The sequence below is a fragment of the Hibiscus syriacus genome, unplaced genomic scaffold (assembly GCF_006381635.1).
Source record: "Hibiscus syriacus cultivar Baekdansim isolate YM2019G1 unplaced genomic scaffold, ASM638163v2 tig00001349_pilon, whole genome shotgun sequence".
In the NCBI taxonomy this organism is placed as follows: domain Eukaryota; kingdom Viridiplantae; phylum Streptophyta; class Magnoliopsida; order Malvales; family Malvaceae; genus Hibiscus; species Hibiscus syriacus.
In genome coordinates this window covers 720721-746819 of record NW_024061867.1, presented here as the reverse complement: position 1 = coordinate 746819, position 26099 = coordinate 720721, and the positions used below count along the sequence as shown (strand labels likewise).

General features: G+C 33.7%; 4 protein-coding genes and 1 pseudogene across 7 annotated transcripts; 2 read left to right on the top strand and 3 right to left on the bottom strand.

Annotated features, from left to right (window-relative positions):
• Window positions 1-2409: 2409 nt before the first annotated feature.
• LOC120126050 (UPF0187 protein At3g61320, chloroplastic-like) lies at window positions 2410-4254 on the top strand. The gene is made up of 4 exons (XM_039144355.1): window positions 2410-3199; window positions 3287-3454; window positions 3551-3757; window positions 3843-4254. Exons 1-4 carry the CDS (start codon window positions 2480-2482, stop codon window positions 4032-4034), a joined length of 1287 nt encoding a protein of 428 aa, XP_039000286.1. The 5' UTR covers window positions 2410-2479; the 3' UTR covers window positions 4035-4254.
• On the top strand, window positions 4154-6110 carry LOC120125454. Its single transcript, XM_039143891.1, has 3 exons — window positions 4154-4187; window positions 5530-5859; window positions 5946-6110. The coding sequence occupies exons 1-3, from the start codon at window positions 4154-4156 to the stop codon at window positions 6029-6031; spliced, it is 450 nt and encodes a 149-aa protein (XP_038999822.1). The 3' UTR covers window positions 6032-6110.
• Window positions 6111-6906: 796 nt separating this feature from the next.
• Window positions 6907-12992, bottom strand: LOC120126036 (acyl-CoA thioesterase 2-like). Of its 2 annotated transcripts, none has more exons than XM_039144337.1 (17): window positions 12883-12992; window positions 12675-12767; window positions 12397-12464; window positions 12141-12222; window positions 11907-11953; window positions 11671-11796; window positions 11382-11459; window positions 10467-10554; window positions 9637-9749; window positions 8967-9029; window positions 8822-8877; window positions 8413-8517; window positions 8201-8257; window positions 7825-7926; window positions 7622-7670; window positions 7452-7553; window positions 6907-7350 (listed from the first exon to the last, which is right to left on the bottom strand). In XM_039144337.1, the coding sequence occupies exons 1-17, from the start codon at window positions 12896-12898 to the stop codon at window positions 7273-7275; spliced, it is 1323 nt and encodes a 440-aa protein (XP_039000268.1). In that variant the 5' UTR covers window positions 12899-12992; the 3' UTR covers window positions 6907-7272. The 2 variants fall into 2 exon arrangements, with proteins under 2 accessions (XP_039000268.1, XP_039000275.1); XM_039144344.1 differs by having other exon boundaries at window positions 6909-7350; window positions 7452-7520.
• A 763-nt stretch (window positions 12993-13755) lies between these two features.
• Window positions 13756-16174, bottom strand: LOC120125597 (annotated as a pseudogene).
• Window positions 16175-16856: 682 nt separating this feature from the next.
• On the bottom strand, window positions 16857-21220 carry LOC120126015 (beta-amylase 2, chloroplastic-like). 3 transcript variants are annotated; one of them, XM_039144322.1, is made up of 9 exons: window positions 20748-21220; window positions 20569-20646; window positions 20260-20463; window positions 19652-19846; window positions 18811-18975; window positions 18404-18664; window positions 18057-18275; window positions 17496-17715; window positions 16857-17296 (listed from the first exon to the last, which is right to left on the bottom strand). In XM_039144322.1, the coding sequence occupies exons 1-9, from the start codon at window positions 20982-20984 to the stop codon at window positions 17265-17267; spliced, it is 1611 nt and encodes a 536-aa protein (XP_039000253.1). In that variant the 5' UTR covers window positions 20985-21220; the 3' UTR covers window positions 16857-17264. The 3 variants fall into 3 exon arrangements, with proteins under 3 accessions (XP_039000253.1, XP_039000258.1, XP_039000263.1); XM_039144327.1 differs by having other exon boundaries at window positions 20569-20616; XM_039144332.1 differs by having other exon boundaries at window positions 20569-20639; window positions 20748-20768.
• Window positions 21221-26099: the final 4879 nt, after the last annotated feature.

The window sequence follows — 26099 nt, the reverse complement described above, 5'->3', positions numbered from 1 at the left end:
TCTTTAAATCTGAAACAGATAAGATATCATGAGAAAAATAAGATAGTGAACAAATTTGTTTCAGGATTTTTCCTGTCATCCTAATGGGTTTGCTAAAATCTCAAGTGGACAAATCTGTATATCAGAAATAGATGTAAAGTAACATTGGTTATTGTTTTTGTTTCGAAAATAAACAAGAATTAATTCTCTATTTATTGAACTCTTTGATTTCATATTTGAAATCAAATGGGATATTAATTATGTCACATAACAGAATTAGTTAATTTCTATTTATAATAGAAATTGTTCTAAAGTAAAAACTTTTTTACAAATTTATTTCAGGATTTTAGTTTATGACTAAATTCTGTTAATAAAATAAATCAAAATTTAATTTTGATTTATTGTTGAAATTATTAATTTCACGTAAAATGGATTAATAGGTAATCTTAGCGATTTACTTAATTCGTGATTTGGAACGTTGGTTCCTCTACTTAATTCGTGATTTGGAACATTGGTTCCTACTCAAACTCTGAGTTTAAATTCAAAGGTATTGATGGTTGTAAGCCGAAACGAGAATTCAAGATATGACAACATAAGATATTGTTTTATTTGGTCATGTTGTATTTGATCAAATATCGGATGATCCTCATATTATTAGAGAGAATGAGATAAACATTGTTACTAGATTTTAGAATTATTATGGAAATACATTTTGAATGTATTATCGAATATATAAGGTGTACAATATCCATAAAAAAAGACCATAGATACGAAATAGAAGACGCTGGTACTAATGAATTGTTAGTTACCAAGTTCTTCAAATTTGTAATAATGGAACAGAATAGGAAAAATAATTTTTTTATTACCTCCATTGATTATAGCAAATGTATTGCTACGTGTATTTGCTAAAAGAGCAAAACGAAGTAAAGCGGAAGAATTGAATAATGAATATAATGCAGAGAAGTTTTGAGTTGCCACAAAACAAGAGGGGGTAGATAAGTTATTATGTCAACTAATAACCTTTTAAAGGTTCCTAGAAAAAAAAAGGAAAAAAGGACAAAATACCATATGATTTATGAAAAGGTTGAAAATTGTGTCACACAAACACTTAAAAAATGTGGGGTGTCTTGAGAAAGTAATAATCATATTACCAAAACAGATAAAAATAAATCATAAATAATGAATTGCATTTTCTTTGACTATCCTATTATATTAGAAGGATGGATTGATACTAGTTAGAATTCGATATTCAAGATATCAACGACATACGTAAATATGTTTCACATTGGAAGGAGAAACTATATTATGAAAATCCTTAAGAAAACGGTCATAACCAGGTTGATAATGAAATATGAGTTTTTAGTTCTAGATAAGTCTAGAGAATAAATCGAATAGCTTTGGAATTTCTTGGAGGATATTCTTGAATGGCTAAAACATGTGCCCGTGGTATGCATATACTGTGACTAGCATAGAATTTCAAGTATAATGGTAAGTCGACATTTATACATCGTCAACATAATACCATAGACAATTGATCTCAAATTGAGTTATATTTTTCGATTTTGTAATATCAAAGGATAACATTATGGATCCACTAACCAAAAGGTTAAAATTGAGATCAAATTGAGAAAACATCTAAAGGAATGTGACTAAATCCCATGAAATTTAAGGGTTTTACGTGAAGGAAAACCCTACCTTGTTAACTGGAGATTTCAAGATCTAGGTTTAAAGGGACAATCTAATTGCATAAACTGTGTACAATCACTGTGGGGGTATCTTATCCCAAGTTCGTTCCTATGATATAAACAATGATCAAAGTGGTATAGACTAAGTAAAAACTTTTAATGACCATTGTGTGTTGCGATGAGTCGAGAAACATAAGTCACTTATGTGAGAGTAAAGTGGAGTATGTTCTAGAAAACTATTGGGCATAGTTCTTTCAAACTATTGCAGAACCATGTGGATATCCATGGTTTTAAGGATATACCCATGAGAACTAAATTATTGTCAGAGGGATAGTTGTGTGAAGTATGTCATCGTTTACACAAACGGTAGATCAATTCCAGGACATCGCATCTATTATTTAACCAATAAAGTAAATATACTTTCACAAGGGAATGTCCAAAGGAGGAAGTTTATCTATTTTATGCAACTATCGATTGTAGAGGTTATCACCACATTGAATATTTTTTTGTTGATAAAATCATCAATTTGATGTACGATACGAATCAATTCAAATTATTTAAGGTAAAATCTTAAGAACGGGAAAAGAAAAAAAAACAATTTAGAAAATCCTAATATTCTCAAACATATATTGTGCCGTAACAGCTACTTGTTTTATCCGAACAAGGATTATGAACATGTGTTTTAATTTCCTTCACAAACATGAATCCAACACCCACAACTGTCTTAAACATCTGTTCCTTTCCACTTGTAACCCTTTTCCATTCCTCGGAAGCCCCGTAACACACAGTCACACGTCCAAACCCTGGATCTTACAATGACTCAATCTTCGAGCCCTTCAAAGCTCTCCCTCTCTTCATCCTTCATCCCCAAACCCTTCCTCCACTTCCGCCCCAACTCCCCAGTTCCTACAAAACTCAATCGACCGCCCTATTTCAAGATCCTTTTCTCCGCTTCCCAACCGCCGCCGCCGCCTCCGCCTCTGCCGCCGAGCTCAATGCCCACCACTAGCGATGCTAAAACCCTGAACCTTATCTCCTTCATCGGTGCTATCCCGGACTGGGCCGATCGTATTCAAGAGCGTGGAATGCGACAAAACCGCGCTCTTTACGACCATGAAAAATGGGTTCATCACAGAAGTTCACAGCGTCACCTTCGACATTTACTTTCCAGTTTACAGTCGCGTGTAATCTTATCACTGGTTCCGCCTGTTTTAGCTTTTACTTCGGTTGCTGTTGTCGTTGCCACTTACAACACTGCCGTGGATTTGCACTGGTTGCCTGATTTTTTCCCAATGTTGAGAGCTTCTTCGTTGCCTTATCAGTTGACTGCGCCTGCATTGGCTTTGCTGCTGGTTTTTAGAACCGAAGCCTCGTATTCGAGGTATGAAGAGGGGAGGAAGGCGTGGACTAAGGTAATTGCAGGAACAAATGATTTGGCAAGACAGGTAATTGCTGGGGTCGATAATTCAGTTGATGATCAGCCCATCAAATCTGCTCTCTTGCACTATATAATGGCTTTTCCTGTTGCACTTAAGGTGTGAGCATGGATTAGAAATTGAACATTTGTATGAGCTATAAAGGAAATTACTGATTGGTTGATAATGACGTTTTTTTTTTGGCAGTGTCATGTTCTGTATGGATCGGATATTGGCAGGGATCTTCAGAATCTGATTGAAGTAGATGATTTAGCTGTGATACTGAACTCGAAGCATCGGCCTCGCTGCATAATTGACTTCATTTCTCAAAGCCTTAAATTGTTGAACTTAGAAGAAACAAAGAGAACTGCGCTGGTATCTTCCTTCTTCGACCATATGAACTTCAGATTTATTGGATCCATCTTTATCTTTGTTTGATTGCAGTAGTCTTATGATCTCATTTCATTTCAGGAGTCAACAATCTCATGTTTCCATGAAGGAATCGGTGTATGCGACCAACTCATGGGGGTTCCGATCCCTCTATCATACACTCGGTTGACGTCAAGGTTTTTGGTCCTATGGCATCTTACTCTTCCTATCATACTCTGGGATGATTGCCATTGGATTGTTGTTCCCGCTACTTTCATCAGTGCTGCTTCCTTGTTCTGCATAGAAGAAGTATGCATCTTTGTCCGGTGTTATCCTCTTGATATCGAAATTTCTTCTTCTGTTCCGATCTTTAAAAGTTTGTTTCATGTTGCAGGTTGGTGTTCTTATCGAGGAGCCATTCCCAATGTTACCCCTTGATGAGCTCTGCATCGTAGTGCAGAACAACATAAAAGAAACAATGGCAACAGAAAAGGATATTCAAGCGAGGGTAAAGGGAAAAAGAAAGAGGAATTCCTACAAACATTCACCTAATGGTTGCCCCAACCCCAACACACAGTGTTGTTAACAGGGATAATTGGAAAAGGTTGTGCTTACCGTGAAGGATTTTGTCGCATTAATTCAAGGCTAAATATCTTTGCCTTTTGCTACCTAGAATCTAGATGTACATAAGAGTATGGTTGAACCATGCGTAAAGAAACGATAATCATAGGATATCTGTGTATATTGTACACAATTTTCTGGTAAATACAAAATATATTGGCTTCTTACTGACTTCCTGTTTCTGGGAACCATTGAGAGCCGGCTTTGAATCCACATATGCCCTTTTTTCTGCAACTATTTCAGCTGTTTTCCACTGGTTTAATGGCTTTCCTTTGGGACTGAGTTTACGGTTGGAGGAGGAGCAGATGGCCTGATATCTTCCATTGTGATCGCAAAACTTCTTGAAACTTGAAAGGACCGAAAGTGTGATGCCCATTTGGCGTGTATTTCTAAAAGTGTTTTTAATTAGAGAAATATATTTTAACCGTAAAATTAATGTTAAATCGGTAAAAGTTAAAAAAAAATTATAGTAGAAATGATGGTCTCAAATAAATTACAAAAGTTAGGATTTGTAGTTTTTTTTTTAATTTTACATTTGAAAACGAAATATAATTTTACACTTGTTAATGTGTGGATTTACTCAATTATGTATTTATATTTTATTTTAATAATTTACTGTTAACATTCTTAAAAAATAATTTACCACCTCACAGATATTGACCATGAAAAATTACTGTCCCGTGTCCTTTTTCTGAGGATTGAGTCAATGAAATTTTCTGTATGGTTACCGAGAAAAATAACAGAAAGGAATGATGACTTCGATTCTGTTCTTTTTTAACCCGTCTTGATTTTCTGGCGGGTAAGAAGAGTTAAACTTCTAGACGACGTGGTTAACTTACTGTAATTCATTCGTTTAATGGATCAGGAAAGATACGACGTCCTCTCATATCGACCTAGATAGGGGTGTATACTAATTTGATTTATATTAAAATATGAATTAAATCGTACTTTATGAGTTTTTAAAAATAGAAACTAGAATTAAAATTGAATAATTTAAAAATCATGGTTTTTAGTTCAATTCATTTAGATTTATTTCAATTCAACAGTTTTTGACTAGTCATTATTTTTTAAATTTAACCTAAAAAACAAATTTAAAGTTTAAATTAAGTGTAAATATATAAGTTTAAATTTATAAAAAATATTATTAGTTTTAATATTTTATTTATTTAATTTTTTTTATAATAAATTGAAAATGAATGTGTTTTAAATATTTATTTTTTATTTTTTAATTCCATTCAAACCATTTTTATAAGAAACAGAAACCAAATCAAATTACCCATTAATCAAATTGTAAATTAAAAAAATCAAACCAAACTAAACCGAATAATTTGATTCAATTTTCAGTTTTCTCAGTTTTATCGCGCAGCCCCGACTTAGGTTGCTCACATTTTACAGTATGTCAATATCAAATCAAAACGCCTAGGAAATCTCTTCGACTACAGATTTATTTGCCGTTTAAGCTCGAGTTTTCAAATTTCAAAACCCTAATCTCCTCCCAAAAGTGAAAAAAAATCTTCAAATCTTCCCCTTTTTCTCCATTACTCCAAACAACAAACACAAATACCTCGAGACTGGCATTGACAATCGACGAGCTGAACCGGAGCTTGACTCCGAAGAAGACTTGGAGGAGCTGGAATCCGATGTGAATAAAATGGCGGAGAAGATTCTAGAATACAGATCCACTATCCCAGATCAACTCAAAGCCACTCTAGCTTCAGTTCTCTCTTCTCAAAGACCCAACTTTCCCTATGTCAGATCGGAGCCTGGATCATCCGGAGAGCTTAATCCAGGTAGGCCCGTAAACTTTTTAGGGTTCGTGGAATCAGGATTGACAGCTCTCTACTGATATATGACCTAAAGGTTTTGGTTTTCATAGATTCAGAGGAGACGAAGTTGGGGGTAAGATACAGCTGCTTAAAGAGAAAATCTCGAGTAACATTTCAGCAATGCCGGCGATTGTGAATCGAATGAAGGAGTGTATTTCCAGGATCGAGGAGCTAAATTCTAGCAATGGCGTCATACATCCTGCTTTTAAGAAGAGTGTTTCGTCAATGAAGGTATTATTCTTTTTTATACGGTTCATCAATGGTGATTGATTTTCATTAGTCTTTTTAATCCTTTTAGCTGTGTAACTAACTTGAAAGCATTGATTTCCTTGTCCGTATCGCAATGCCTTTGTTGATAATCAACAAAGGGAATGTATTGATATGCAAATTATTTTAGGCCTGTATTTTATGTTATCGTTTCTATTATTTCGACACCACGTATTTTGATACAAATTAAATAAGGTTGATTCGAAAAATAAAAGAATTTAAAGATGATTGAGCAAAATTATTGCATAGATTTTCTAATTAAGACCTTCACAAGTAAATAACACCTTGAGACGATGAAAAATTTTGGATTCGGGCGGCGGCATGCAATTTTTTTAATTTTTCCTTTTCTTTTCTTGCGGAGAGCCACTATGGATTATTTTAGTTAGAGAGAGAGAATGTAATGGAGTGTTTCAAGAATAATTGAAAGAGGAAAAAAATATAGACCCTATTTCAATAATGTATGGTGACATATACTTCCTTTTAGGGTTGGTGTGAAATATAAAATCATGATATTATTCATAAATAATCTTGTTATACTAATATGATTATTAGATAATATATTTAGTTTTGATAGATAACATGAATTGTTAGAGGTCATGTTGAAAGATTGATTGATAATCAAAGAATATAAGATTTCGGAGGTCAATCAGCGGAGTTACTCCGAAGACTTCGATAGCTAGAGGGGCAGCATCAAAGGTGTAGCTTACAAAGGAAGTACAAAACCTATCTCACATGATTGAGAGAAAATAATGTGTAACGAGGCAAGCAAAAATAGGAAAAACTACAAGATCTTCAAATCATGTATGGTAGAAGTCTCCCGATTGGACCTCACTATAACAAGTATAACATAAAGTGTCCCATCTACAACTACCCCACTAGCCCGGCACCATGTAAAATCACACAATGTCCAGATTTATGATGTGGTCGAAATATTTTAGGAGTTGGCGGTTTTCCCATACTTGAGAACCTCCTACAGGCTTATTGCTGTCGGAAAGAGCATTTACCTGAGGGGGTGTTTTTCCATGTCGAAGAGTCCTTAAGGCCAAAAGGTCATCAAATTTGACCAAAAAGGTTAATACATTATTAAATATTTTAATATTACACGGTCGTTCAAAGCTTCGAGACAGTTGAAGGCGTTGGGGGCCTAGCCATCCTAAGCAGTGCTTCTTGAGTCAATGACACAACAAGCTGCAAATCAAGATATAAGCATGCTGATTGGGTCTATGACAAAAGAAATTTGGTGGAACAAGGGAAGGAACAACAAGATAAAGAAAGGATAGACTAAATACCTCTCCTTTTCTGTTGAACATTTGGCCTGAAACAAAACCACGAGTGACACAGGCCGTAGGACTTGCAATCTGTGTGACATTGGTTCCATGAACAATTTTTTTTCATCAAGAAAGTGAAAACAAATTCAAACATAATTCATTCGTGAAAATAGACATCATCTTGAACCTACCACGAATAATAACCAGTCGTCAGCCCTAAATTGCCTATGGAACCACATCCTGGTAAACACAACCAAAAGAGTAAATAATGTCATATACGCATAAGTTTTCTAAATATAGAAGCAAGCAAGAGAAAATTAATTTTGAGTTGTGGAGTATGTGACCCACAGACGAAAGAATAGTCAATATTAGGTAGATTATAGCAGATGCTTACGAATGGTCCAGGCTAAGGGAAGCTGACTTAAAACCTCTTCTGCGGTGTGGGTTCAAACTAACACCACTAAACATCAGATCAGAAGCAAAAGCCACTACACATCTGCAAAACAGAAAATTAATAAAAAGATAAGAAAGCTTGATCTACACCCCAATCTATATATACAACTGTTGCCATAAGCTTATAATTCTCTGATAAGATGGGGAAATAGAGTGGATGTGGATGTGCACATGGCAATGGACAGAACAAACTGAAGTAAGCTTACATTATACGCAAAAAAAAGGTTCCGAGAATTTCATCAAGTCTTGAGCAGAGAAAAAGAAGGAAGGTGTATGTATAGACAAAGAGGTATTTAGCATTTAAAGGGATCACCGACCTATGCAAAGCTTGATCATCTGAAAGCTTTCCTTTGGCTCTAAACCAATACCTCAGACTGTAAAGCAAAAAATCATTCTCAAATAAGATATAGCACTGAACCTAAAATGATAATGTGGCAACTAAATTGGTTAATGCATATTCATATGTAACATTTGTATTTCCAAGTGAATTGGAAAAGCTAAGATTATGTAATGCCGAAAAATGCCTAACCTTGGTTCAGATTTAGTCTGGTTTGTATTAGTGTTAGGTTCACAAAACCTTATCTCTATGGGCCAAGGAACAAATTTTGTTGTGGCCACCTTTTTCCGGTAACTCCTGAAACAAAAGACTGAAGCATTGCACATAACAAAAATAAAAAAAAGCACACTATCCAAAGACAAATATAAGGCCACCGGATACTGTTGTTGCCTTTTTCCTGCACCAATTTTTTTGTTTTTTTTTTTGGGGGGGGGGGAAGGGGGGGATGTCGTAGTTTACAACAAAATAAAGAACCCAGTAAAAATATATAATAAAATAAGATAAGAAACAAATGTATTGAAATCATATTAAAGCTTTGAAACATGGAAATTTTACATATATAAATAAAATATGGTATTATTGTGAGTGCTAAAATTCTTACATAGGAAGACGGGGATCAGTGAGACGTGATTCTCGTATCTCATCCAATGACAGAAGCTACAATAGGTCAAAGAGTAATCCTGTTATCCAATTATTCACCACACCAAATGACGGGAAATGTCAACTTAAAGACTTAGCATAGTTACCCCATCTGGAGCTGGCACAGATGGCATCATTGCTTCTTGATGATCAAACCCTACTTCTTCTTTCTGTAAGATCAGTTCATGCATATATTACAACAGATCAGGAGGTTTCCTAGAACGATGAGACCCACATTCACCAACCAACTATTATAAAAGAAATATAATATGGAGAAAAAGACTTTTAGAAAAAATACTGTAGTACATATCATCATTATCAAACATCTACCTCTGCACCGAAAAAAGTAATATCTTCTCCGCATATTTTTTATAGATAAAATAATTGGTTTATTAACAAGTTAAAAAGGGAAAGTTCAACTCGTTTTCTAATGCGTTGGTAAAAGAACAGAGTAAGCAGCATTGGAACTTTCATAAAAGAACAGAAAAATCAATGTTGAACAGATCTACTTATCTTTAGCATTATTTAAAACCACCACTCACACTATTTTATCCCATTGATATTGACCTACAGATAGTATAACAAAAAGTGACTATTCCATGAAGGTGAAAAAGCAGATCATGATAGTTCTTCTCAGATACATAGCATAACAATTATACCTAACTGTCAATATTTGTTTAAGTCAAGCTCATACAGAAAAACTAAATGGTCAATAATTAAAGAATTAGGGAAATAGGTGGGAACCTTTGAATATAAAATGAGGAAGATACTTCATACCTGAAAGGATGCTAATATTGTGAATATGGTGTTTCCCTTTTGTATTGCATCTACTCTACGGGTAGCAAAATTTCTACCATCACGTAGACGATTAACTTGATATATTATAGGTACTGTAAAAAACATTTCGAAAAGGTATAAATATTTTCCACTGCAAAAATTTTCACTTGAACAACTAATTATAATCTCATGATGAATCAGTGATTTAACATGCAAAGTTCAATAAGCAAAAACAATGTAAAAGCTATTATCTATTTATGGTACTAGTTTTCTTGATATGATGGATGTTCAATAACTTTACTTATAGCTAGAACAGCATGATCAATGTCTTTAACCCCAACCATAACTTCTAAGGCAAATTCTTAAGCAACAGGGTCTAACTGATAACTTTTGGAAGCTAATAGTGAAACAAAATTGCTTATCCAGTTTACTGCAAGTTTTTTTCATTTTGAGAAATGAAAGTGGGTAATTCGTTTAATATTTGTTTGCATCTACTTGCACAATTTGGCACCTAATATTCGTTTCTCTCAGGTCATGAGTCATGGCATATCTTCTGCCTTCTTTACTCACATTATCCAACTTCAATTTAAAAAGTACAGGTGGCTAGGATATCCTTCCAAATGGAAGGAAGATTGAGAATGAAGAATGAAATTTATTAGCTTGTACATTTTCAGACTGTTAAAGTTGCAAAGATTAAAAATGCGGGATTATATTGTCATGCAAAAAATCTAGTTAAATTGTTAACATATCAACAGTACGAAGTTTCTAAAAGCCAAAAAAAGTATGATGGATCTATTTACTGCAATAATGCTCACAGATAAGGAACTTACTATTAAAATCCCCAACCATAAGAAAATAAGAGTGCAAACTATGGACAATTTTAAGAGAATCAACAGTTTTTGATGCAGCAGCCAGCGCCTGAATAATTGATGACCAAAAAGAAAAAGAAGGAAGCAGTTACCTCAGTTTAAACAGCATGATAATCAATATGAAAAAAATAAGACAACAACAACATCAAGCAAATTAACCACTTAATGTTTAAAAATAAGAAGCAAGCACCATGCTTACATATCATGAAACAAGTCAAGTTTCTTTATATTTTCTTTTTTTCTCTTTGTTTCTATGCAAAAAGTGTATGAACTCTGTATTAGAGAAATACCTACCTCTATATTTAAGTAGTTATATATCTACATAAATAAACTAATGAGCAAGAGCATAATATATTTACCATTTGGTCAACACTCAAGACGTTTGGTGTTTGAGTGCCAAAATTTTAAATCATTTTACATATCAGAAAAATAATATGAGGTCAAATTTTAATTTCTTTATATTTCTTTTTTTCTCTTTGTTTCTATGCAAAAAGTGTATGAACTCTGTATTAGAGAAATACCTACCTCTATATTTAAGTAGTTATATATCTACATAAATAAACTAATGAGCAAGAGCATAATATATTTACCATTTGGTCAACACTCAAGACGTTTGGTGTTTGAGTGCCAAAATTTTAAATCATTTTACATATCAGAAAAATAATATGAGGTCAAATTTTAACCTCACAAACTACCACCGGAAACTTATAATCTTCACCTAAAACAACTGTGCTGAAATATCATTGTCTGTCTTATGCATCAAGTACAAAAGTAAACAAAAAGGAAGCATACTAATTTATGCTATCAATATAAGGTAAACTTGAGGAACCTCACCTAGACAAGATGGATAAAGAAGAGAAAGATGCTTAAACATACCTGTCCAACCAATTGTCCTCCAAAAACTTTACCAAATTTGGGTGCATCTGGCAAAGTTATCCCTTGGAATATATTTAACTTCAATAAGACGGAAGAAAAATGTCTTATTATGGAGGTTATAAGAAGAATCTAGTTAGATCAATTGTTTCCCAATTCTATAACATGTTTCTAAAAAGAAATAATATTGTCACAATTAAAAGTATACCAAGAAAACATGAACTCTAAAATTCTCACTCTTCCTAATGACAATAGAATAAATAGAATAAAATGAAAAATAGAAGACACATACTTCTATTGGCTCCAAATGCAATATACTTTCCACAAGTGCACAGGTCTCATTCGTCTTATCTGTGCTCCAGATAGATTTTGACTGAAGCAAAGTGCAATGCTCATGAGGTAGAAACAGGCAGGTCAGCTGTAGTGACAGGCACTCCGTATTATTTTATGTCTGATTACATTTTATAAGCGGTTGGGATGCTCTAATCAAGAAAAGTATGCAAAAGGGAACTAAAAAAATGCATCTACCTTAGTTAAAGCAACTATATCTGCCACGTGCTCCGATGTGGGATTAACTGCAAAAGAAAGCACAATCATATTCAATTTAGGATTAAGTTCTCCATCATTAGTTGATTTTAAGCCCCTATTCATATAAGAGTGTCACAGACATGGATGCACACACAAAAATTCTACATACTAAAACAGGCCAATACTAAAAAATTGCAAAAATATCAGAAGAAGGAAAGATAGAGAAGCTTTAACCATGGCCAAAGTAATCATATCTTTTCAATATATACTCAAGTCGGTTTCCTTCTTCAGCATGGACTGATCCGGATACTTCAGCCTATAAACCAAGAAACTGAAACTCAGCAAAAAGGAATCTTTGGTTCAGATATTTTTTTGCTTCTAGAAGCAAATATTACTTATTTGAATATAAAATTATCAATTTTAGCTATGTCCTTATCGTGTATATATAAGGGAATAATAATGTATGTAAATAAGAAGAAAAAAAACAGACCTCTCCTTCCCATACAAAATATATTCCGTCTCCAACTTCTCCTTCCCGAACGACAAAATCTCCTTTCTCTGCAACGCGAATCGTTTTAGGCAAATCCAATAAACAATCAATTTTAATATATTTTATTGTAGATTGATTTAACCTGATGAAAGATTCTGTTTGGAAGCATACAAAACAAATCATAGAAAGACATACGCAGTCACGCGGATCAAATGAAAAAAAAATCAAATTGCGAATATTTCAATAAACTGAATTTGGATCAGAACTTCATAAAATACCGTAGTGCTTAAAACTAACGAGTTCAGCTATTCTCTTGAACGAAGAACTCGGCAATCTCTGCAGCAACGGAACGTTGCCTAAAAACTCGATCACTGCAACAATTCAAAGAAAAACAAAAGGTTGTACACAGTTTGGAGAAGCTTAGCATATAATTTAGAGATGAAACACCGGAAATCAACTGGCGGAGCCAAAAACAGAAATATTCACCTGCTTCGTTGTTCATTAAGGTAAGGGCGTAGCCGCGTATGGCCGAAAACAGAAACAGAAGAAGAAATGACTGGAGTGCAAAATGGGGATCAAGTGGCTGTGGGTGACCCTTCTGTTTTATGTGGAGGAAAAAAAATATAAAATTGACGTGACCTTTAATAAAAATGATAAAATCATATATTTAGTCCTTAGTCTCATTACTTATATACTATATTAATTTAATTTAATTTAATTTTTATTTTATTTTATTTTAATTTAATAAATTTAATTATTCAACCATATTTTTTCTGGAATAATTATTCAATCAGATTGATTAAATTTTTTTATTTTAACTTTTTTAATTCAATAAAAATATTCCTTTAATTAAAGATGCAATCAGATAAAAATATACGACTTAAAACATACTTTTATCGCTAAATTAATTTTCATAATTAGTATATAGATTATAACATATTCTATATATCTAATGTAAAAAATAGTTAATAAAAAATAATGTAAAAAGATAAAATATTATTTTTTTAAAAATAAAATATTACTTTTAAGTTAATTGTGGAGTATGTGAATACTAAACTACTCAAATAAATCTTATTATTGATTTACACAAAATTTAAAATAAAAATGAATTAATATAAAATATTATTTTTAAAAAAAATTATATTATTTTATAATAAATATATCATCTTAAATATTTTTATGTTTCACATATCATTTAAAAGCGTGACAATTTTATATTTAGTACCTCGAAAATTTATTTGATCTCCTTAAATTTTTGGTTTAAACATCACTAATTAATATTAGCTTAATTTTATCTATGTACCTTTTCAATCAATCAAATTGGAGTTTTGCTATCTGAAACATCAGCATCCTCAAAATTCACTTCTTCTTCTCTGCAGCTCCAGTTGACCTGTGAATGTAGTAAATACACAAAAATTGGTCATCTTAAAACACTAGAAAAATAAATGATTTATAATAACTCAGTAATCATTAAACTAAATTACCGAGTAAAACACCTCATCTTGCGGAGGACACTGGACATCTCTTCACGCTTCTTCTTGGCCCTCTTGTAAGTGCCTAGCTTTCTCTTCGCCACCTTCAATGCTCGCTTGTCTTCCCATGGTTTTCAGAACCGGATCGGTTAATAAATCGGTCATGCTATCGGTTCATTGATTCAACCGGTCGAACCGATCCGACCGATCAGAAGAATCATACGACGTCATAATTATTTAAAAAATTAAATAAAAATATTAAAAATATTTAATAAAAAATAATTTTTTATATCACAAGTCATATTCAAAACAAATCATAACATATATAAGTTAAAAACCATAAAATCAAGTGAAACAAAATGATTCAAAATAACTACAACATAATATTTAAGGTAAAACATATTAAATAATAAATATAATTATATAACTATAATTAAAAAATAAATTTGGGACTAAAAAATCATAACAAAATAATATTGTTTGGTTTAATTTTTTTTAAAAAACAATCTCACATGACTAAGAAACATAGAAGAGCATCCCAAAAGTCTAAAGAGTAAAAATATGAGAACAAAACAATCCCACATGGCTAAGAAACATAGAAGAGCATCACAACTAACTTCTATAAATAATAGAGGTAATTTGGCATTCAAAATCATAGAACATTTTGGTGAGCATTGAGTAAACTATTCTTTCACTTAAATCAAGCTCGAATTTTAGGCTTCAATTGAGCTTTTAATTTTTTTTTTGAATTCAAGCCTTTTTGAGTTCAAGTTTCAATATTATATTTCGAGTTTGAGTTGAACTTGATAATTTTTAGCTTGTGAATTTAAGTCGAGTTGAGCTTACTTTTAAAGTTTTTAAGTTCAAGTCGAGCTCAGCAATACTCGAGTTCGACTTGGCTCGTTTAACAAACGATGTCGTTTGGTTTAATTTAAAAAAAAAACAAAATTGGCGGTTTTTTCGGTTTTCAGCCGGTCCCGTTCGAACGATTCAACGGTTCTGACCGGTTCACTAGTAGCGGTTCAACCGGTGTAAATTAAATCGGACTGGACAATGGTTCCCGGTTGAACCGGCCGGTCCGGTCCGGTTTTCAAAACACTGGTCTTTCCGACCTTGAGAAGTTAGGTTATCCTCTTCTCATACAGTGCGAAACCGGCAACCTCCCTTATTAGGCTCCTCACAGAGTGCACTCTCTTGCTGGTTTTCTACAACAGACAAAACATAATATATCAACAATCCAGAAGAACGCATGAAACATGTGGATACCTACTGGAGTACGCCAATCTTGAGAAAAAAGGAAGCCACTCTAAAAGTAACTTGCCAAAAAACTTCATTATAAGCTACCATTATAGCCTCATGCATGATAATTTGAAAAATAGAATCTTACCCCCTTTCTATTAGTCGGATGGGGAGCCAATTCCATCTTGGTGACAACATGACCTCTGTTTAAGCCAACGAAGAGGCCAGTATTAGGTTGACTTGGAGCCATCACCTGAAAGAGCCACCCAGCATGAAAAATTCAGATTTCAAAACCAGTCCAAGAAAGGCAAGCGAATCATGTGTGTAAACAGCATTTTGATGCCGAAGACGAATAGAATGTAATTTATGTAACAGAGAATTGACTAGTGAATGATTCCAACAATTGGGGTCTATACTTTCATGCCATGCTATCATGGAACAGGGAATTGTCTCAAACTGTAAAATCACCCCACTCCTTAGACCATAAAAAGGACCAAAGAATGTGATTTGTGTATACACATGATACTAAATCACTTAAATATTTAAGAAATTTGCAGAACTTGAGTATTAATCTAAAACTATCGGAGGTTTTTGTGAAATGTCAAAATGATTGGGATTTTACAGCATTTCTTTTCAGATAGAAAATACTAAAAACAAAATTCAAGTTATGATGTATTGAGGTTTAACCATCCAGCAAGCACATTTTTATCTGAAACAGACTATGAATCAAATATGGCAAGTTCAACCAAGTACATCGACATCTCTAAAAGATTAATGTAGACATTAATGACACAAAAGCATGATGTTAGAAAGGATCGAATGGGATGGTTAAAATTCATCCAAATGAATTTAGCACAATCATTTCCAGGAAACCAAATCCTTAGACATTCAAAAATCCGGAGGAAACAACGCCATAACTTTATACTATATCACGCTAAATAAAATAAAAAAATTTCCAACAAAAAAATAATTAACTACAATGAAAGGGGAGAAAGGAGCAGTTTCAACTTTCAACGTGTTTTCTCACCTGCCGAACAGCACCGAATGAGAATCTCCAACAAAACACCGAAGCTGCAATAAAGAGAATAACAGAAGTAAGCTTCCGAGGGGGGGGGGGGGAAGATTTTGACGATGGCTTAAAATGGCGGTCTCACCTCTCCGCTGCACAAAGGCGACAAAGGACTAAGGTTTCCGCGGTTTATACTCATTTATCGTTCATGTAACGATCTTCTTAAATATTTCGATAATAATATATTAATCGAATAAAATTAATATTTAATTTTTTAAATATCACATTTTTAAATTAAACACATTTATATCATATTTAACATCAAAATTATAATATTTTGATTGAATAATAAAATTCAATAGATTATGCATCAACTAAACTATCAAGCGATTAAAAGGATAATTATTTTCTCCCTAAGTTGAACACAACGCCTGCAAACAGAGGTATTGAATATTATATGATAATATTTATTTAAAAAATTTAGTTAATTGACAATATGCATATACCATTGCACGCATAGCTATTTGAACCCCAATCATCTTATATAAATTTTAATCTAAATAGTTAATTAACTTAAATTCGATTATATATGATGCCATGAGACGATTATTGTTTAACGCATAACATCACGCCAATCAATCGCAATTTTTAAATATATAATCTTTTTAAAAAATATTAGTGATAACTTTTACCTTTTTTATGTGGGAGCGAAAATTGTCGGAAGAATGGATGCCCCTATGAAACAAATCTTGAAAACTAAGATAATCCAATACAAATAATTGTCCCCACATAATTGAGCTCAGCACCAATTACAGTACCAATCCATTCAACATAAACATCTTCTATTTTACAGAACATGGAAATCTTTTAGCACATTTTTAACATCTACAAAAGGGAATAGATGAAGTTTTCTGATATGATCTCAGCAGATAAAATATGCTTGCTTGGGGTGGTGGGGACTGCAGATTTTGGTACATTCCTGCTAACTTGAGGGAATCAATTCGTGTTCTTAAGCATATATTTTTACATAGGTAGCCTAAATCATATCATTTATGAAAAAAGAACATCCACGGAGTTTATATGTATCTTTCTTTCCCCCAACCAGCAGCAACCTGTCCATCATTTCCATTCGGGTGTAAGCAGGTTTTTCAGTGCAATGGGAGATCTGATATTGCTTCCCCTGTAAATGATGAGGGTATAACTCGTAAGTTTCAATTCATTGATAAAAGATACGCAGTTTATTCAGTTTTAGAAGCAGTGCATGCTCCAAATACGGATACTAAGCCTCGGTTTATGGGGCTAAATCTACTACTTCGGATGATCATCTCTTTATCAAAATGAAAGCATAAATGAGAGAAGTGAAGGTAATATGGTAGTACCATGCATCCCTTTGACGAATCTTTCAAACTCCAGAAAGTTGTGTCTATCTATCAGAATTCGGCTGAGCCTGAGGTAGGTAAAAGCACATAAATGGCGGCCATCTGGGTCGTTTCGGGGCTTGGCATTTTCTAGTATCTTATTATAGCCTTCTCTATCATAACATGGAAGAGCATTCTCACTAGCAACCGGTATGGAAACATCCCATGCAGCATTCAGCACCTGGAAATTAGAAAGATGATGGCAAAATTAGATGTGGTTCGCCAGGAAAACAAAGTCATAGTCTCATCCAACATCCACATTCCAAATTTATGATAGCCAATTGAACTGGCCATGCGCAAAGATTCTTACACTAGACTGAAATTAGGAGTCTGGTCAGGAACCAAAACCACTATTAATCATGTTCTCTTTCCCCATTATTAACATCAAAGAAAACAGTTAAATCCATTTGTATCCTAGAACACAAACTAACACAGCAATAATCCATTTCTTAATTTTTTACTTTAGTAAAACCAGATTCACAGAATTTTTATTTTTATCTTTTTTAAAAGAAGAGCTATTACCTGCCAAACTAATCCCTCTGGGTCTGCCATTGCCTCTGGGAAGTCCTCATGCTGAATTAAGGTGCGCAATTCAACACATGTGAAGTTTAATGCAACCTCATGTTTCTTCAACATTGCTGCAATTGGAGCATAGCCATCACGATGTGCAGAATTGTAAAACCCAGTAGTCAGCTCTGCAGCATGGCTAGCTGTTTTATACCACCAATGAATACCTGATAGCTGGGAATGAAATCAAATCAGAGACACAATTATTTACAACAAAAAGCAGCAAAGAGTTTTCTTCTAGTTTTATTTAGAAACAAATAATTTATATCAGTACAAAGAGGAGAATAGACTGCAGCACTGACCTTTGCAGCAATACAACTGCCTTCAAAAGCCAAGTTGGCCAGAGCAAGCACACGATCACCATGATCAATCAAAAATTGAGAGTACCAATTAAGAAAGAATCTTCCATAGTAGCTGTCATAATCACCTCCATCACGAAAGAAGCCAGTCTCATGAGGTACGGAATTATAAGAACCAGCATTATTTGGTGCTCTACCCCAGAAAGAATGGCCTCTTTTCTCTGCAGCTTTGCTTAGACTCTTCATCATATATTTATCATAACACTGAACTAGAAAAGGGTTCCATTAGGAATTGGAAGGTAAGAATTGAAAACATATCAATTAATGTTGAATCATCAAAACTGATGGGTAATTAACAAAGGTCCAGTCAAATAACAAGATATTTGAATATATGGTCATTTAAAATGTACCTGAAATGCACCTATACCGGGATATTTCCAACCAAACTTTACAGGATAAGAAGGATAGCGTAGCTCCCCACAAGGACCAAGTCCTACTTCAATTTCAGATATCACTCCATCCACAAAGAAATCATCAAATTCTACACGAAAGTTCCTCATGAAGTCAAAGTAAACCTGCACTTATATATCAAGCCAATATCCTCTTAAAAGTTAGCCATGTACCCAAAGAAATAAATTTTTTTGGCAGATGATTCAGGGAAAAAAAGCAATAAAAATAAATAAATAAGAGACTTAAGTTCTCAAATCTTATGCTATCCTAAATTTGAAAGCTTACTTTTAATTGCTAAACGATAAAAAGATTGGAAGATAATTTGGAAATTTATCAAACACAACTTATAAACATGGGTTAGGATCCATTTACACCTAGTGTAAAACTAAAAGTTTTACACCCTTTTATGATCATTGGATGAGGAGGAATCAAAGGTTAAGATTAACTCGGTTTTTTTAAGTATCTTCTCATTTCTTACTGTTAATCTCAGCCTTTGATTTCCCCACTCCATCGATCCTAAAAAGGTGTAAAACTTTTTTAGTTTTACACTATGTAATTGAATCCTAACCCTATATGTATATATATATATATATATCAAAGACACCTCAACCAAAAAAATAAAAAAGAGAGAGAAAAAAGTTAAAGAAAGGAAAAAAATCTTAATAAATCAACTTATTAATGTCCAGAATCTCAACCACGCAGGAAGAGAGCATAACCAAACTGTCAAAAGTTATCAGTAATATATAGAAGCATATATATCCAGTGTAGTTTAATAACCATAATTAACTGTATCGCTATTACCTCAACAGCAGTTCGGCCCCTTAACACCCGCTCCTTATCAATTCCCCATGTAAGGCATTCAGTATTGCGCCTTCCTTCTTTATCTGTGAAATATATGTCAGGGTTGCTATCCCCAATTTCTCTTACCCATTGAGGGAGTGGAATATTTACGTCATCGCCAACATTCCCTCCACATTTGTGAAATGACATTACAACCTGTGCCCGTTTCATATCAAGAACCGGGAAAATGATTTTCAAAAGACCAAGCGGCAACTAAACTCAGTTGAATGATAATGGTGTCCATGTAAATATTTCACATAAATGATATAAGATCCTATATGAAACTAAACTAAGACATTGACAAATAAACAATGAGAAGAAAACCATCTCATCTCAGTTTCAGCTTACATAGACTACAAAAGGTAATAATTCAGATCATGTTTAAAGATCAAGTCAGGTCACCACAAGCTCATAATTTAAAGATAAAATGTGGAATAACTAGTAACTAGTATTTTTCTATCCTACATCGTACCCAAAAAAAGTAAAGGGAATACAAGAGACATATGCCATAGAATGTATAGTTGTTAAAACAAACATAACAAAACATGAATTAAGGCACTATTACTCACCTGCAACTTAAGCCCAACATCACGCACAATTTCGAAAAGCCTCCTGTAGCCAGTCCAATTATACGTTTGAGGGGCATGCGCCTCAATTATACCCCACCAGCAATCAACCATTACACCATCCACATTAACTGACTTCAAAATCCTTAACTGATTCTTTAAACCCTCTGGGTCAACCAACTCACAATTCATATCAATAACACTCAGCTTCCAACCCCAACATTATATAACACAAACGATATAAACAATTTAATCTTCGCCAAGAAACATTTACCAAAAGAAATATCATTGGATCGAGTTTAAAGTGCTTACCGGCAGCATAACATATACAGGAACATAAGGTGTGCCAGCAAAATCACGCTGCAATGATCTCGGCCATGAGTCTGCATCCTACAAAAAAAATAGAGACATTTAGCTTTAGATTCTCAGTCGATTCTATTTCTAGTGAAAATAAATACAAATAATGGATTGGAGACATCGTGTTTTTTTACCTGATTGTTATCTGTAAAATCATCGGCGAGTGGATGATCCTCTGTTCTTTTCCATTTATCTCTATCTAGGGCTCGAACCCCAGACGATATGGAAAGAGAATAACTTAAACCTCCCTTGACACGGAACGATTCGTAACTCAATGAGTTTAGAGACCTAGAATGCAATGTTGAGTAAGCGGTAGGCGGCGCACGTGGCGGGCATAAACTATTGAACAACTGAACTGGTGAAACATCCATTTTTATTTTTTTTGGGTAATTGCCTGAATTAGATTGTACTTGAACACTTCGCAGAGATCAACTTCCAAACAAAATAAAATTAAAACATCTTCAGTTTTATGAAGAATTTCCTTGATTTATAAGAATCGGATCCTTTTTTTTGTCTTTTTTCTTTTGCATCGGAAAATTTATCGGGCAACGCAACGGAAAAGAGGGAGCGATGAGTGGTTTTTTGTGGCGGGGAAAATGAGGGAAAGAAACACTTACTTAACGATGACGTTCTATCATTTATGGATCCAAGAGCGTACTATTTTCCGGTTCCCTGTTGTCATTGAAGTAAGTTAGAAAAATAAATGTCGTAACCGTCTTTCAGTTATATCTCGAATTTAGGCTTCGATTTAGATTAAATGAATTAGAGTTGTCACCGATCATTTATTTTAAAACAAATGGGTTAACTGAATACCCTATTTCTTACCTGATCTGCGTCTTTCTAAAGATGTGTCGGATTCGGGAGTCAGTTACAGTCAAGGAAAAGTTAGCATCCTTAAACTGTCCTTTCGATACTACGCAATTTTCAGTTGTCTTAAATTAAGAAAATTGTAATTTAAAATTAAAAGGTAAAAATATGATCTCAATTACTTACCTTAATTAGTTTTAAAGATGTGCCCTTAAGAAGGTCAAAAAACTATGTTAGATAAAAATGTAAGAAATAAATAAATAAATTAATTAAAATGAAGAAAAAATAAATTAAATAAAAGATCAGATAAAGAAAACAAAGATAAAATAGTAAGTAAAATAAATAAAAATATATTAAAAAATATAAAAAAATAAATAGAAAGAAGAAAAATATATATAAATAAAATAAATAAATAAAATAATAATAAAAAAGTAAAAATAATATATATATAATAAATAAAAACATAAAAAATAGTATGTATATATATATATATATATTAATAAAACAGATAATAAAAAATAATATATATATATATATGTAATCTAAAAAAATAAAAAAAATATATATACTAAAAAAATGCATAAGATTAAAAAAAATATTACAAGAAGAAAAGAAAAATAACAAAGCAATTAAATAAAATGAGTAATAAGGGAAATGTGCATATAAATAAAGTTTAATAAATAAAATAATAATAATTAAAACGTAAATTTAAGGGATTAAATCAAAAGGAAGAAATAAACCGATGGGCAAATTTCGAAGCAAAAAAATTGATTTAGGGGGAGAATTAAATATTTAAAAACAGGAACACGCCTCGGGGGTAGATCTAGGTTCGAAACTTCGAAATCCCACTCCTTTTTGGTCATCGGCGCAACCTATGTTTTGGGTTATTCGAACCAAATCTCAAGAAAAAAAATATGCACATGCGAGAAATGAACGAATCAAGGTAAAAAAGATGCTACATTTTATTTCTTTTTCGAATTGTTTACAATAGCTTTGTCTTTGTATTTTTTCGTGCTTTCCTCTGTAATTTTGTATGTAAATCATGTGTTACAACAGTGAGTTACAATGACTATTTATAATGCTTCTGGATCCTATTTTTAGGAGTTTGAATCATAGTAGAACTCTATCCTATTTTTAGGAGTTTGAATCCTAGTAAAACTCAATCCTATTTTTAGGAGTTTGAATCCTAGTAAAACTCTAACGCTATGTTTGTTTTTTGAATCCTACTAAATTAGGGTTGTTGAGAGTGTTGAACCGGGACGAAAATGTTTGTTGACAGCTGCCCCTCTTTGCCCATAGTCGTGTAATGGGGATAGGGCAAAGATTAAAAGACATACTTTTCGTTTGGTGGAGTTGAAAATTGACTCTGATGTTTCAATAACTCCCTGTCGAATTGAGTTGCAAATGACTCCTCCGTCATGAAGTCGAGTTCATGATATGGAATTGAAGTCGTAGTTCGGAATTTGAATCGGCACGTGGCTTCTCGTTACCCTTCGGTCTTCTTCTTGGATCGGAATCGAACTCAGAAATCTTCATTGACAGATAGTTTTTCTTGGCTTAAGCTATGTTGTTTGAAAATGGTTGCTTGTCACTAAGGCACAGCTAACCCAGATCTTCTTCTCGACTTGAAAACTTCTACTGCAGCCGGAAAGTAGTGTGATTAATTTGTCATCAAGCTGAATGGAATCGAACTCGACAATTTTGTTGGCAGATAGCCCTTCTTGCCTTGAGCTATGCTGTAAATTTGATTTGCCTCTGAGTTGAATGTAATCAAACTCGAAGGTCTTTGATGACTGATAACCCTTATTGCCTTGAGTTATGCTGCAAATGATATGCCTTGAAACTGAGCGTAGTCGAACTCGAAGGTCTTTGTTGACAGATAACCCTTATAGCATTGAGTTATGCTGCAAATGATGTGCCCTCGAAGCTGAGTGTAATCGAACTCGAAGGCTTTGTGTTTCAAGAGAAACATTTTCAAAGTTTTTTTTCAAGAGAAACAATTTCGAGGGTTTTTTTTAGTTTCAAGAGAAACTGTCTCAAGAAAGACAAAATTTGTTTCAAAAGAAACTGTCTCAAGAGAGACAAAACTTAGTTCTAAAAGAAACTGTCTCAAGGGAGACGAAATTTGTTTCAATGAAAAGATATTCAAAGATTTTGTTTCAAAGGAAACTGTCCCAAGAGAGACAAAATTTGTTTCAAGGGAAACTGTCTCAAGAAAGACAAGATTTTGTTTCAAAGGAAACTGTCTCAAGAGAAACTGTCTCAAGAGAGACAAAACTTGGAAACTGTCTCAAGAGAGACAATGGTGAGCACGATTCCCTTTGTCGTGAAGTTGAAACCGTGGATGGCCACTTCGTTGTGAAGTTGAGCCTTGGAATTGGATATCCTTCGTCGTGAAGTTGAAATCTAGTATGCTATTTCGAGGCCAATATCATTCGCTGTGAAGTTGAAATTAACTTCGAAACTAGAAAGTTTGTTGACAGACACTCCTTCTCTGAGTTGGATATCCTCCGCCGTGAAGTTGAAATCCAATATGGAGATGGATGCTTCTTGTGTGTACGATTCCCTTCATTGTGAAGTTTAAACCGTTTGTGGCCCCTTCGCCGTGAAGTTGAGCCAAGAATTGGATATCCTTCGTCGTGAAGTTGAAATCCAAGTAAGTTGTATTGTTCCGAGTCCAATATCCTCCGCTGTGAAGTTGAAATTGGCTCTGGAACTGGGAAATTGTTTGTTGACAACCAGTCGTCCCTTCGCTGTGAAGTTGAACTTGTGTTGTCTCGAGTCCAATATCCTTCACTGTGAAGTTGAAATTGGCTCTGAAACTGGGAAGCCCCTTCTTTGTGAAGTTGAGCCTCAAAATGGCACGATATCCTCTGTCGTGGAGTTAAAATCGTGGATGTGTGGGTACGATATCCTCCGTCGTGGAGTTGAAATCGCGGATGGCCCCTTCGTCGTGAAGTTGAGCCTTGACTTGGATATCCTTCGTTGTGAAGTTGAAATCAAAGTATTGTATGTTGCGGGTGGACACGATTTGCTTCACCGTGAAGTTGAAACCTGTTGAGTTAATCGATCGAAGGAATCGACCAAGAGGGGGTGAATTGGCAATTACAATTTTGGTAGAAGCTTTTGCAGAAAATTGAAAGGATTTGCACAGCGATTTAGAGTGGTTTGACTTTCTCAATCAAAGTCTACATCCACTACCTTAGCTATCCACACTAAGGATTTTCTAAAAAATTCACTAATTTGTTCTTTCTTTTGAGGCCAAAGAGATAGCCTTACAACTCCCTCAAGAATATACCCCAATTCTTGAGAATACTCTTTCTTAAAGAGAAGATTACAAATTTGCAAACTTACAAGGAAATCCTCACAAGATAGATTGTTTGCACAATTCTAGAACAAAGAAAAGAACACTAAAAAATGAATACAATTGAGTACAAGTAGTGTTCTTGAAAGCAAAATGAATATTGAATGAAAAATAGGCTTGAAATGCTCAAACTTGAGGTTTAATGCTTTCTCTGTGATTCTCTCTTGATTCTTGTTGATTGTTATTGATCAAAGGCTTCTAAGCTTGTTTAAATACTCCTTAAATCACTTCTGAACGTTGGGGATCATTAATGAAGTTATTGGAGCTGTTTAAGTGTAAAAACAATTAAAATATTTCTGCTTAGAGCGTGGGGGGAATCGATACCTCCTCATAGGGAATCGATTCCCTAAGTGTAAAATTCAAATATTTTGACCGTTGAACAGGGGGGAATCGATACCCCTTAGGGGAATCGGTTTCCTCCGAGCATTCTGTTTTTCACAGAGCCAAACCATTTAGGGGGAATCGGTTCCCTCTGAGTAATCTGGAATTTTTAGCTTTGAAATGGTTCGAAATATTTTGTAAAATTGTTTTGAAATTATTTTAAGTTTAAAACTTAATTTTACACTTGAGTAAGGATTAAAAATGACATTTGAAAGATTTGGAGTAATATTTTGATTTTCGAATAATTATATCGAATATACTTAGAAAATCTTTTGGAAAATCTTAAAATTCATTTATCTTAATTTGTTATATCAAAATGTTTTCAACAAAACCGTGGATGACCCCTTTATTGTGAAGTTTGGCTTTGAGCTAGATGTCCTTCGTCGTGAAGTTGAAATCTACTCTCGAGCAAATTGTGTCGCTTTGAGTCCAATATCCTTCGCTGTGAAGTTGAAATTGACTCTGAATGAAATTGAAAAGTTATTTGTTGACAGACAGTTGCCCCTTCGCTGTGAAGTTGAACAACCACCATCAATTTCTAAATGTGCTTTGAATCGAGTATCTTTCGTTTTGAAGTTGAAACATGACTCTAAAGCTGCAAAGATTATGTATGTGAAAAAAATGATACTCTAAAATGCATGCATAATGAATTAGTTCTTGTTTTATTCATCGGACATAATCTCATTTTTTGTCTGTTGGTTCCTGCACGTGGAGGAAAGACTTTCGGAAGATCTAATAATTCACATCAAAATATTGAATTCCCAAAGATGCCCCAATATTCGATGTTGAATCTCAAAATATGCCCCAACATTTTATGTTAAATCTTAAAAAATGCCCCAACATCTGATGTTGAATCTTCAAAGATGCCCTCATTGTTCCTCATTTCTTGCTTCAATATTGATTCTAAGCATGAGCTTTGTGTTTGAGAGCCACA

Coding starts and splice junctions, on each gene's coding strand:
- LOC120126050 (XM_039144355.1), top strand. CDS start 2,480: ATGACTCAATCTTCGAGCCCTTCAAAGCTCTCCCTCTCTTCATCCTTC. Junction 3,455..3,550: donor AAACAAAGAGAACTGCGCTG/GTATCTTCCTTC, acceptor ATTTCATTTCAG/GAGTCAACAATCTCATGTTT. Junction 3,758..3,842: donor CCTTGTTCTGCATAGAAGAA/GTATGCATCTTT, acceptor TTCATGTTGCAG/GTTGGTGTTCTTATCGAGGA.
- LOC120125454 (XM_039143891.1), top strand. CDS start 4,154: ATGCGTAAAGAAACGATAATCATAGGATATCTGT. Junction 4,188..5,529: donor GATAATCATAGGATATCTGT/GTATATTGTACA, acceptor TTGCCGTTTAAG/CTCGAGTTTTCAAATTTCAA. Junction 5,860..5,945: donor ATCCGGAGAGCTTAATCCAG/GTAGGCCCGTAA, acceptor TGGTTTTCATAG/ATTCAGAGGAGACGAAGTTG.
- LOC120126036 (XM_039144337.1), bottom strand. Junction 8,878..8,966: donor CTGTGCCAGCTCCAGATGGG/GTAACTATGCTA, acceptor GACCTATTGTAG/CTTCTGTCATTGGATGAGAT. Junction 7,351..7,451: donor TGTTCAACAGAAAAGGAGAG/GTATTTAGTCTA, acceptor CTTGATTTGCAG/CTTGTTGTGTCATTGACTCA.
- LOC120126015 (XM_039144322.1), bottom strand. CDS start 20,984: ATGGATGTTTCACCAGTTCAGTTGTTCAATAGTTTATGCCCGCCACGT. Junction 19,847..20,259: donor ATGTTGGGCTTAAGTTGCAG/GTGAGTAATAGT, acceptor AAACGGGCACAG/GTTGTAATGTCATTTCACAA. Junction 17,716..18,056: donor CAGAGGGATTAGTTTGGCAG/GTAATAGCTCTT, acceptor TCTAATTTCCAG/GTGCTGAATGCTGCATGGGA.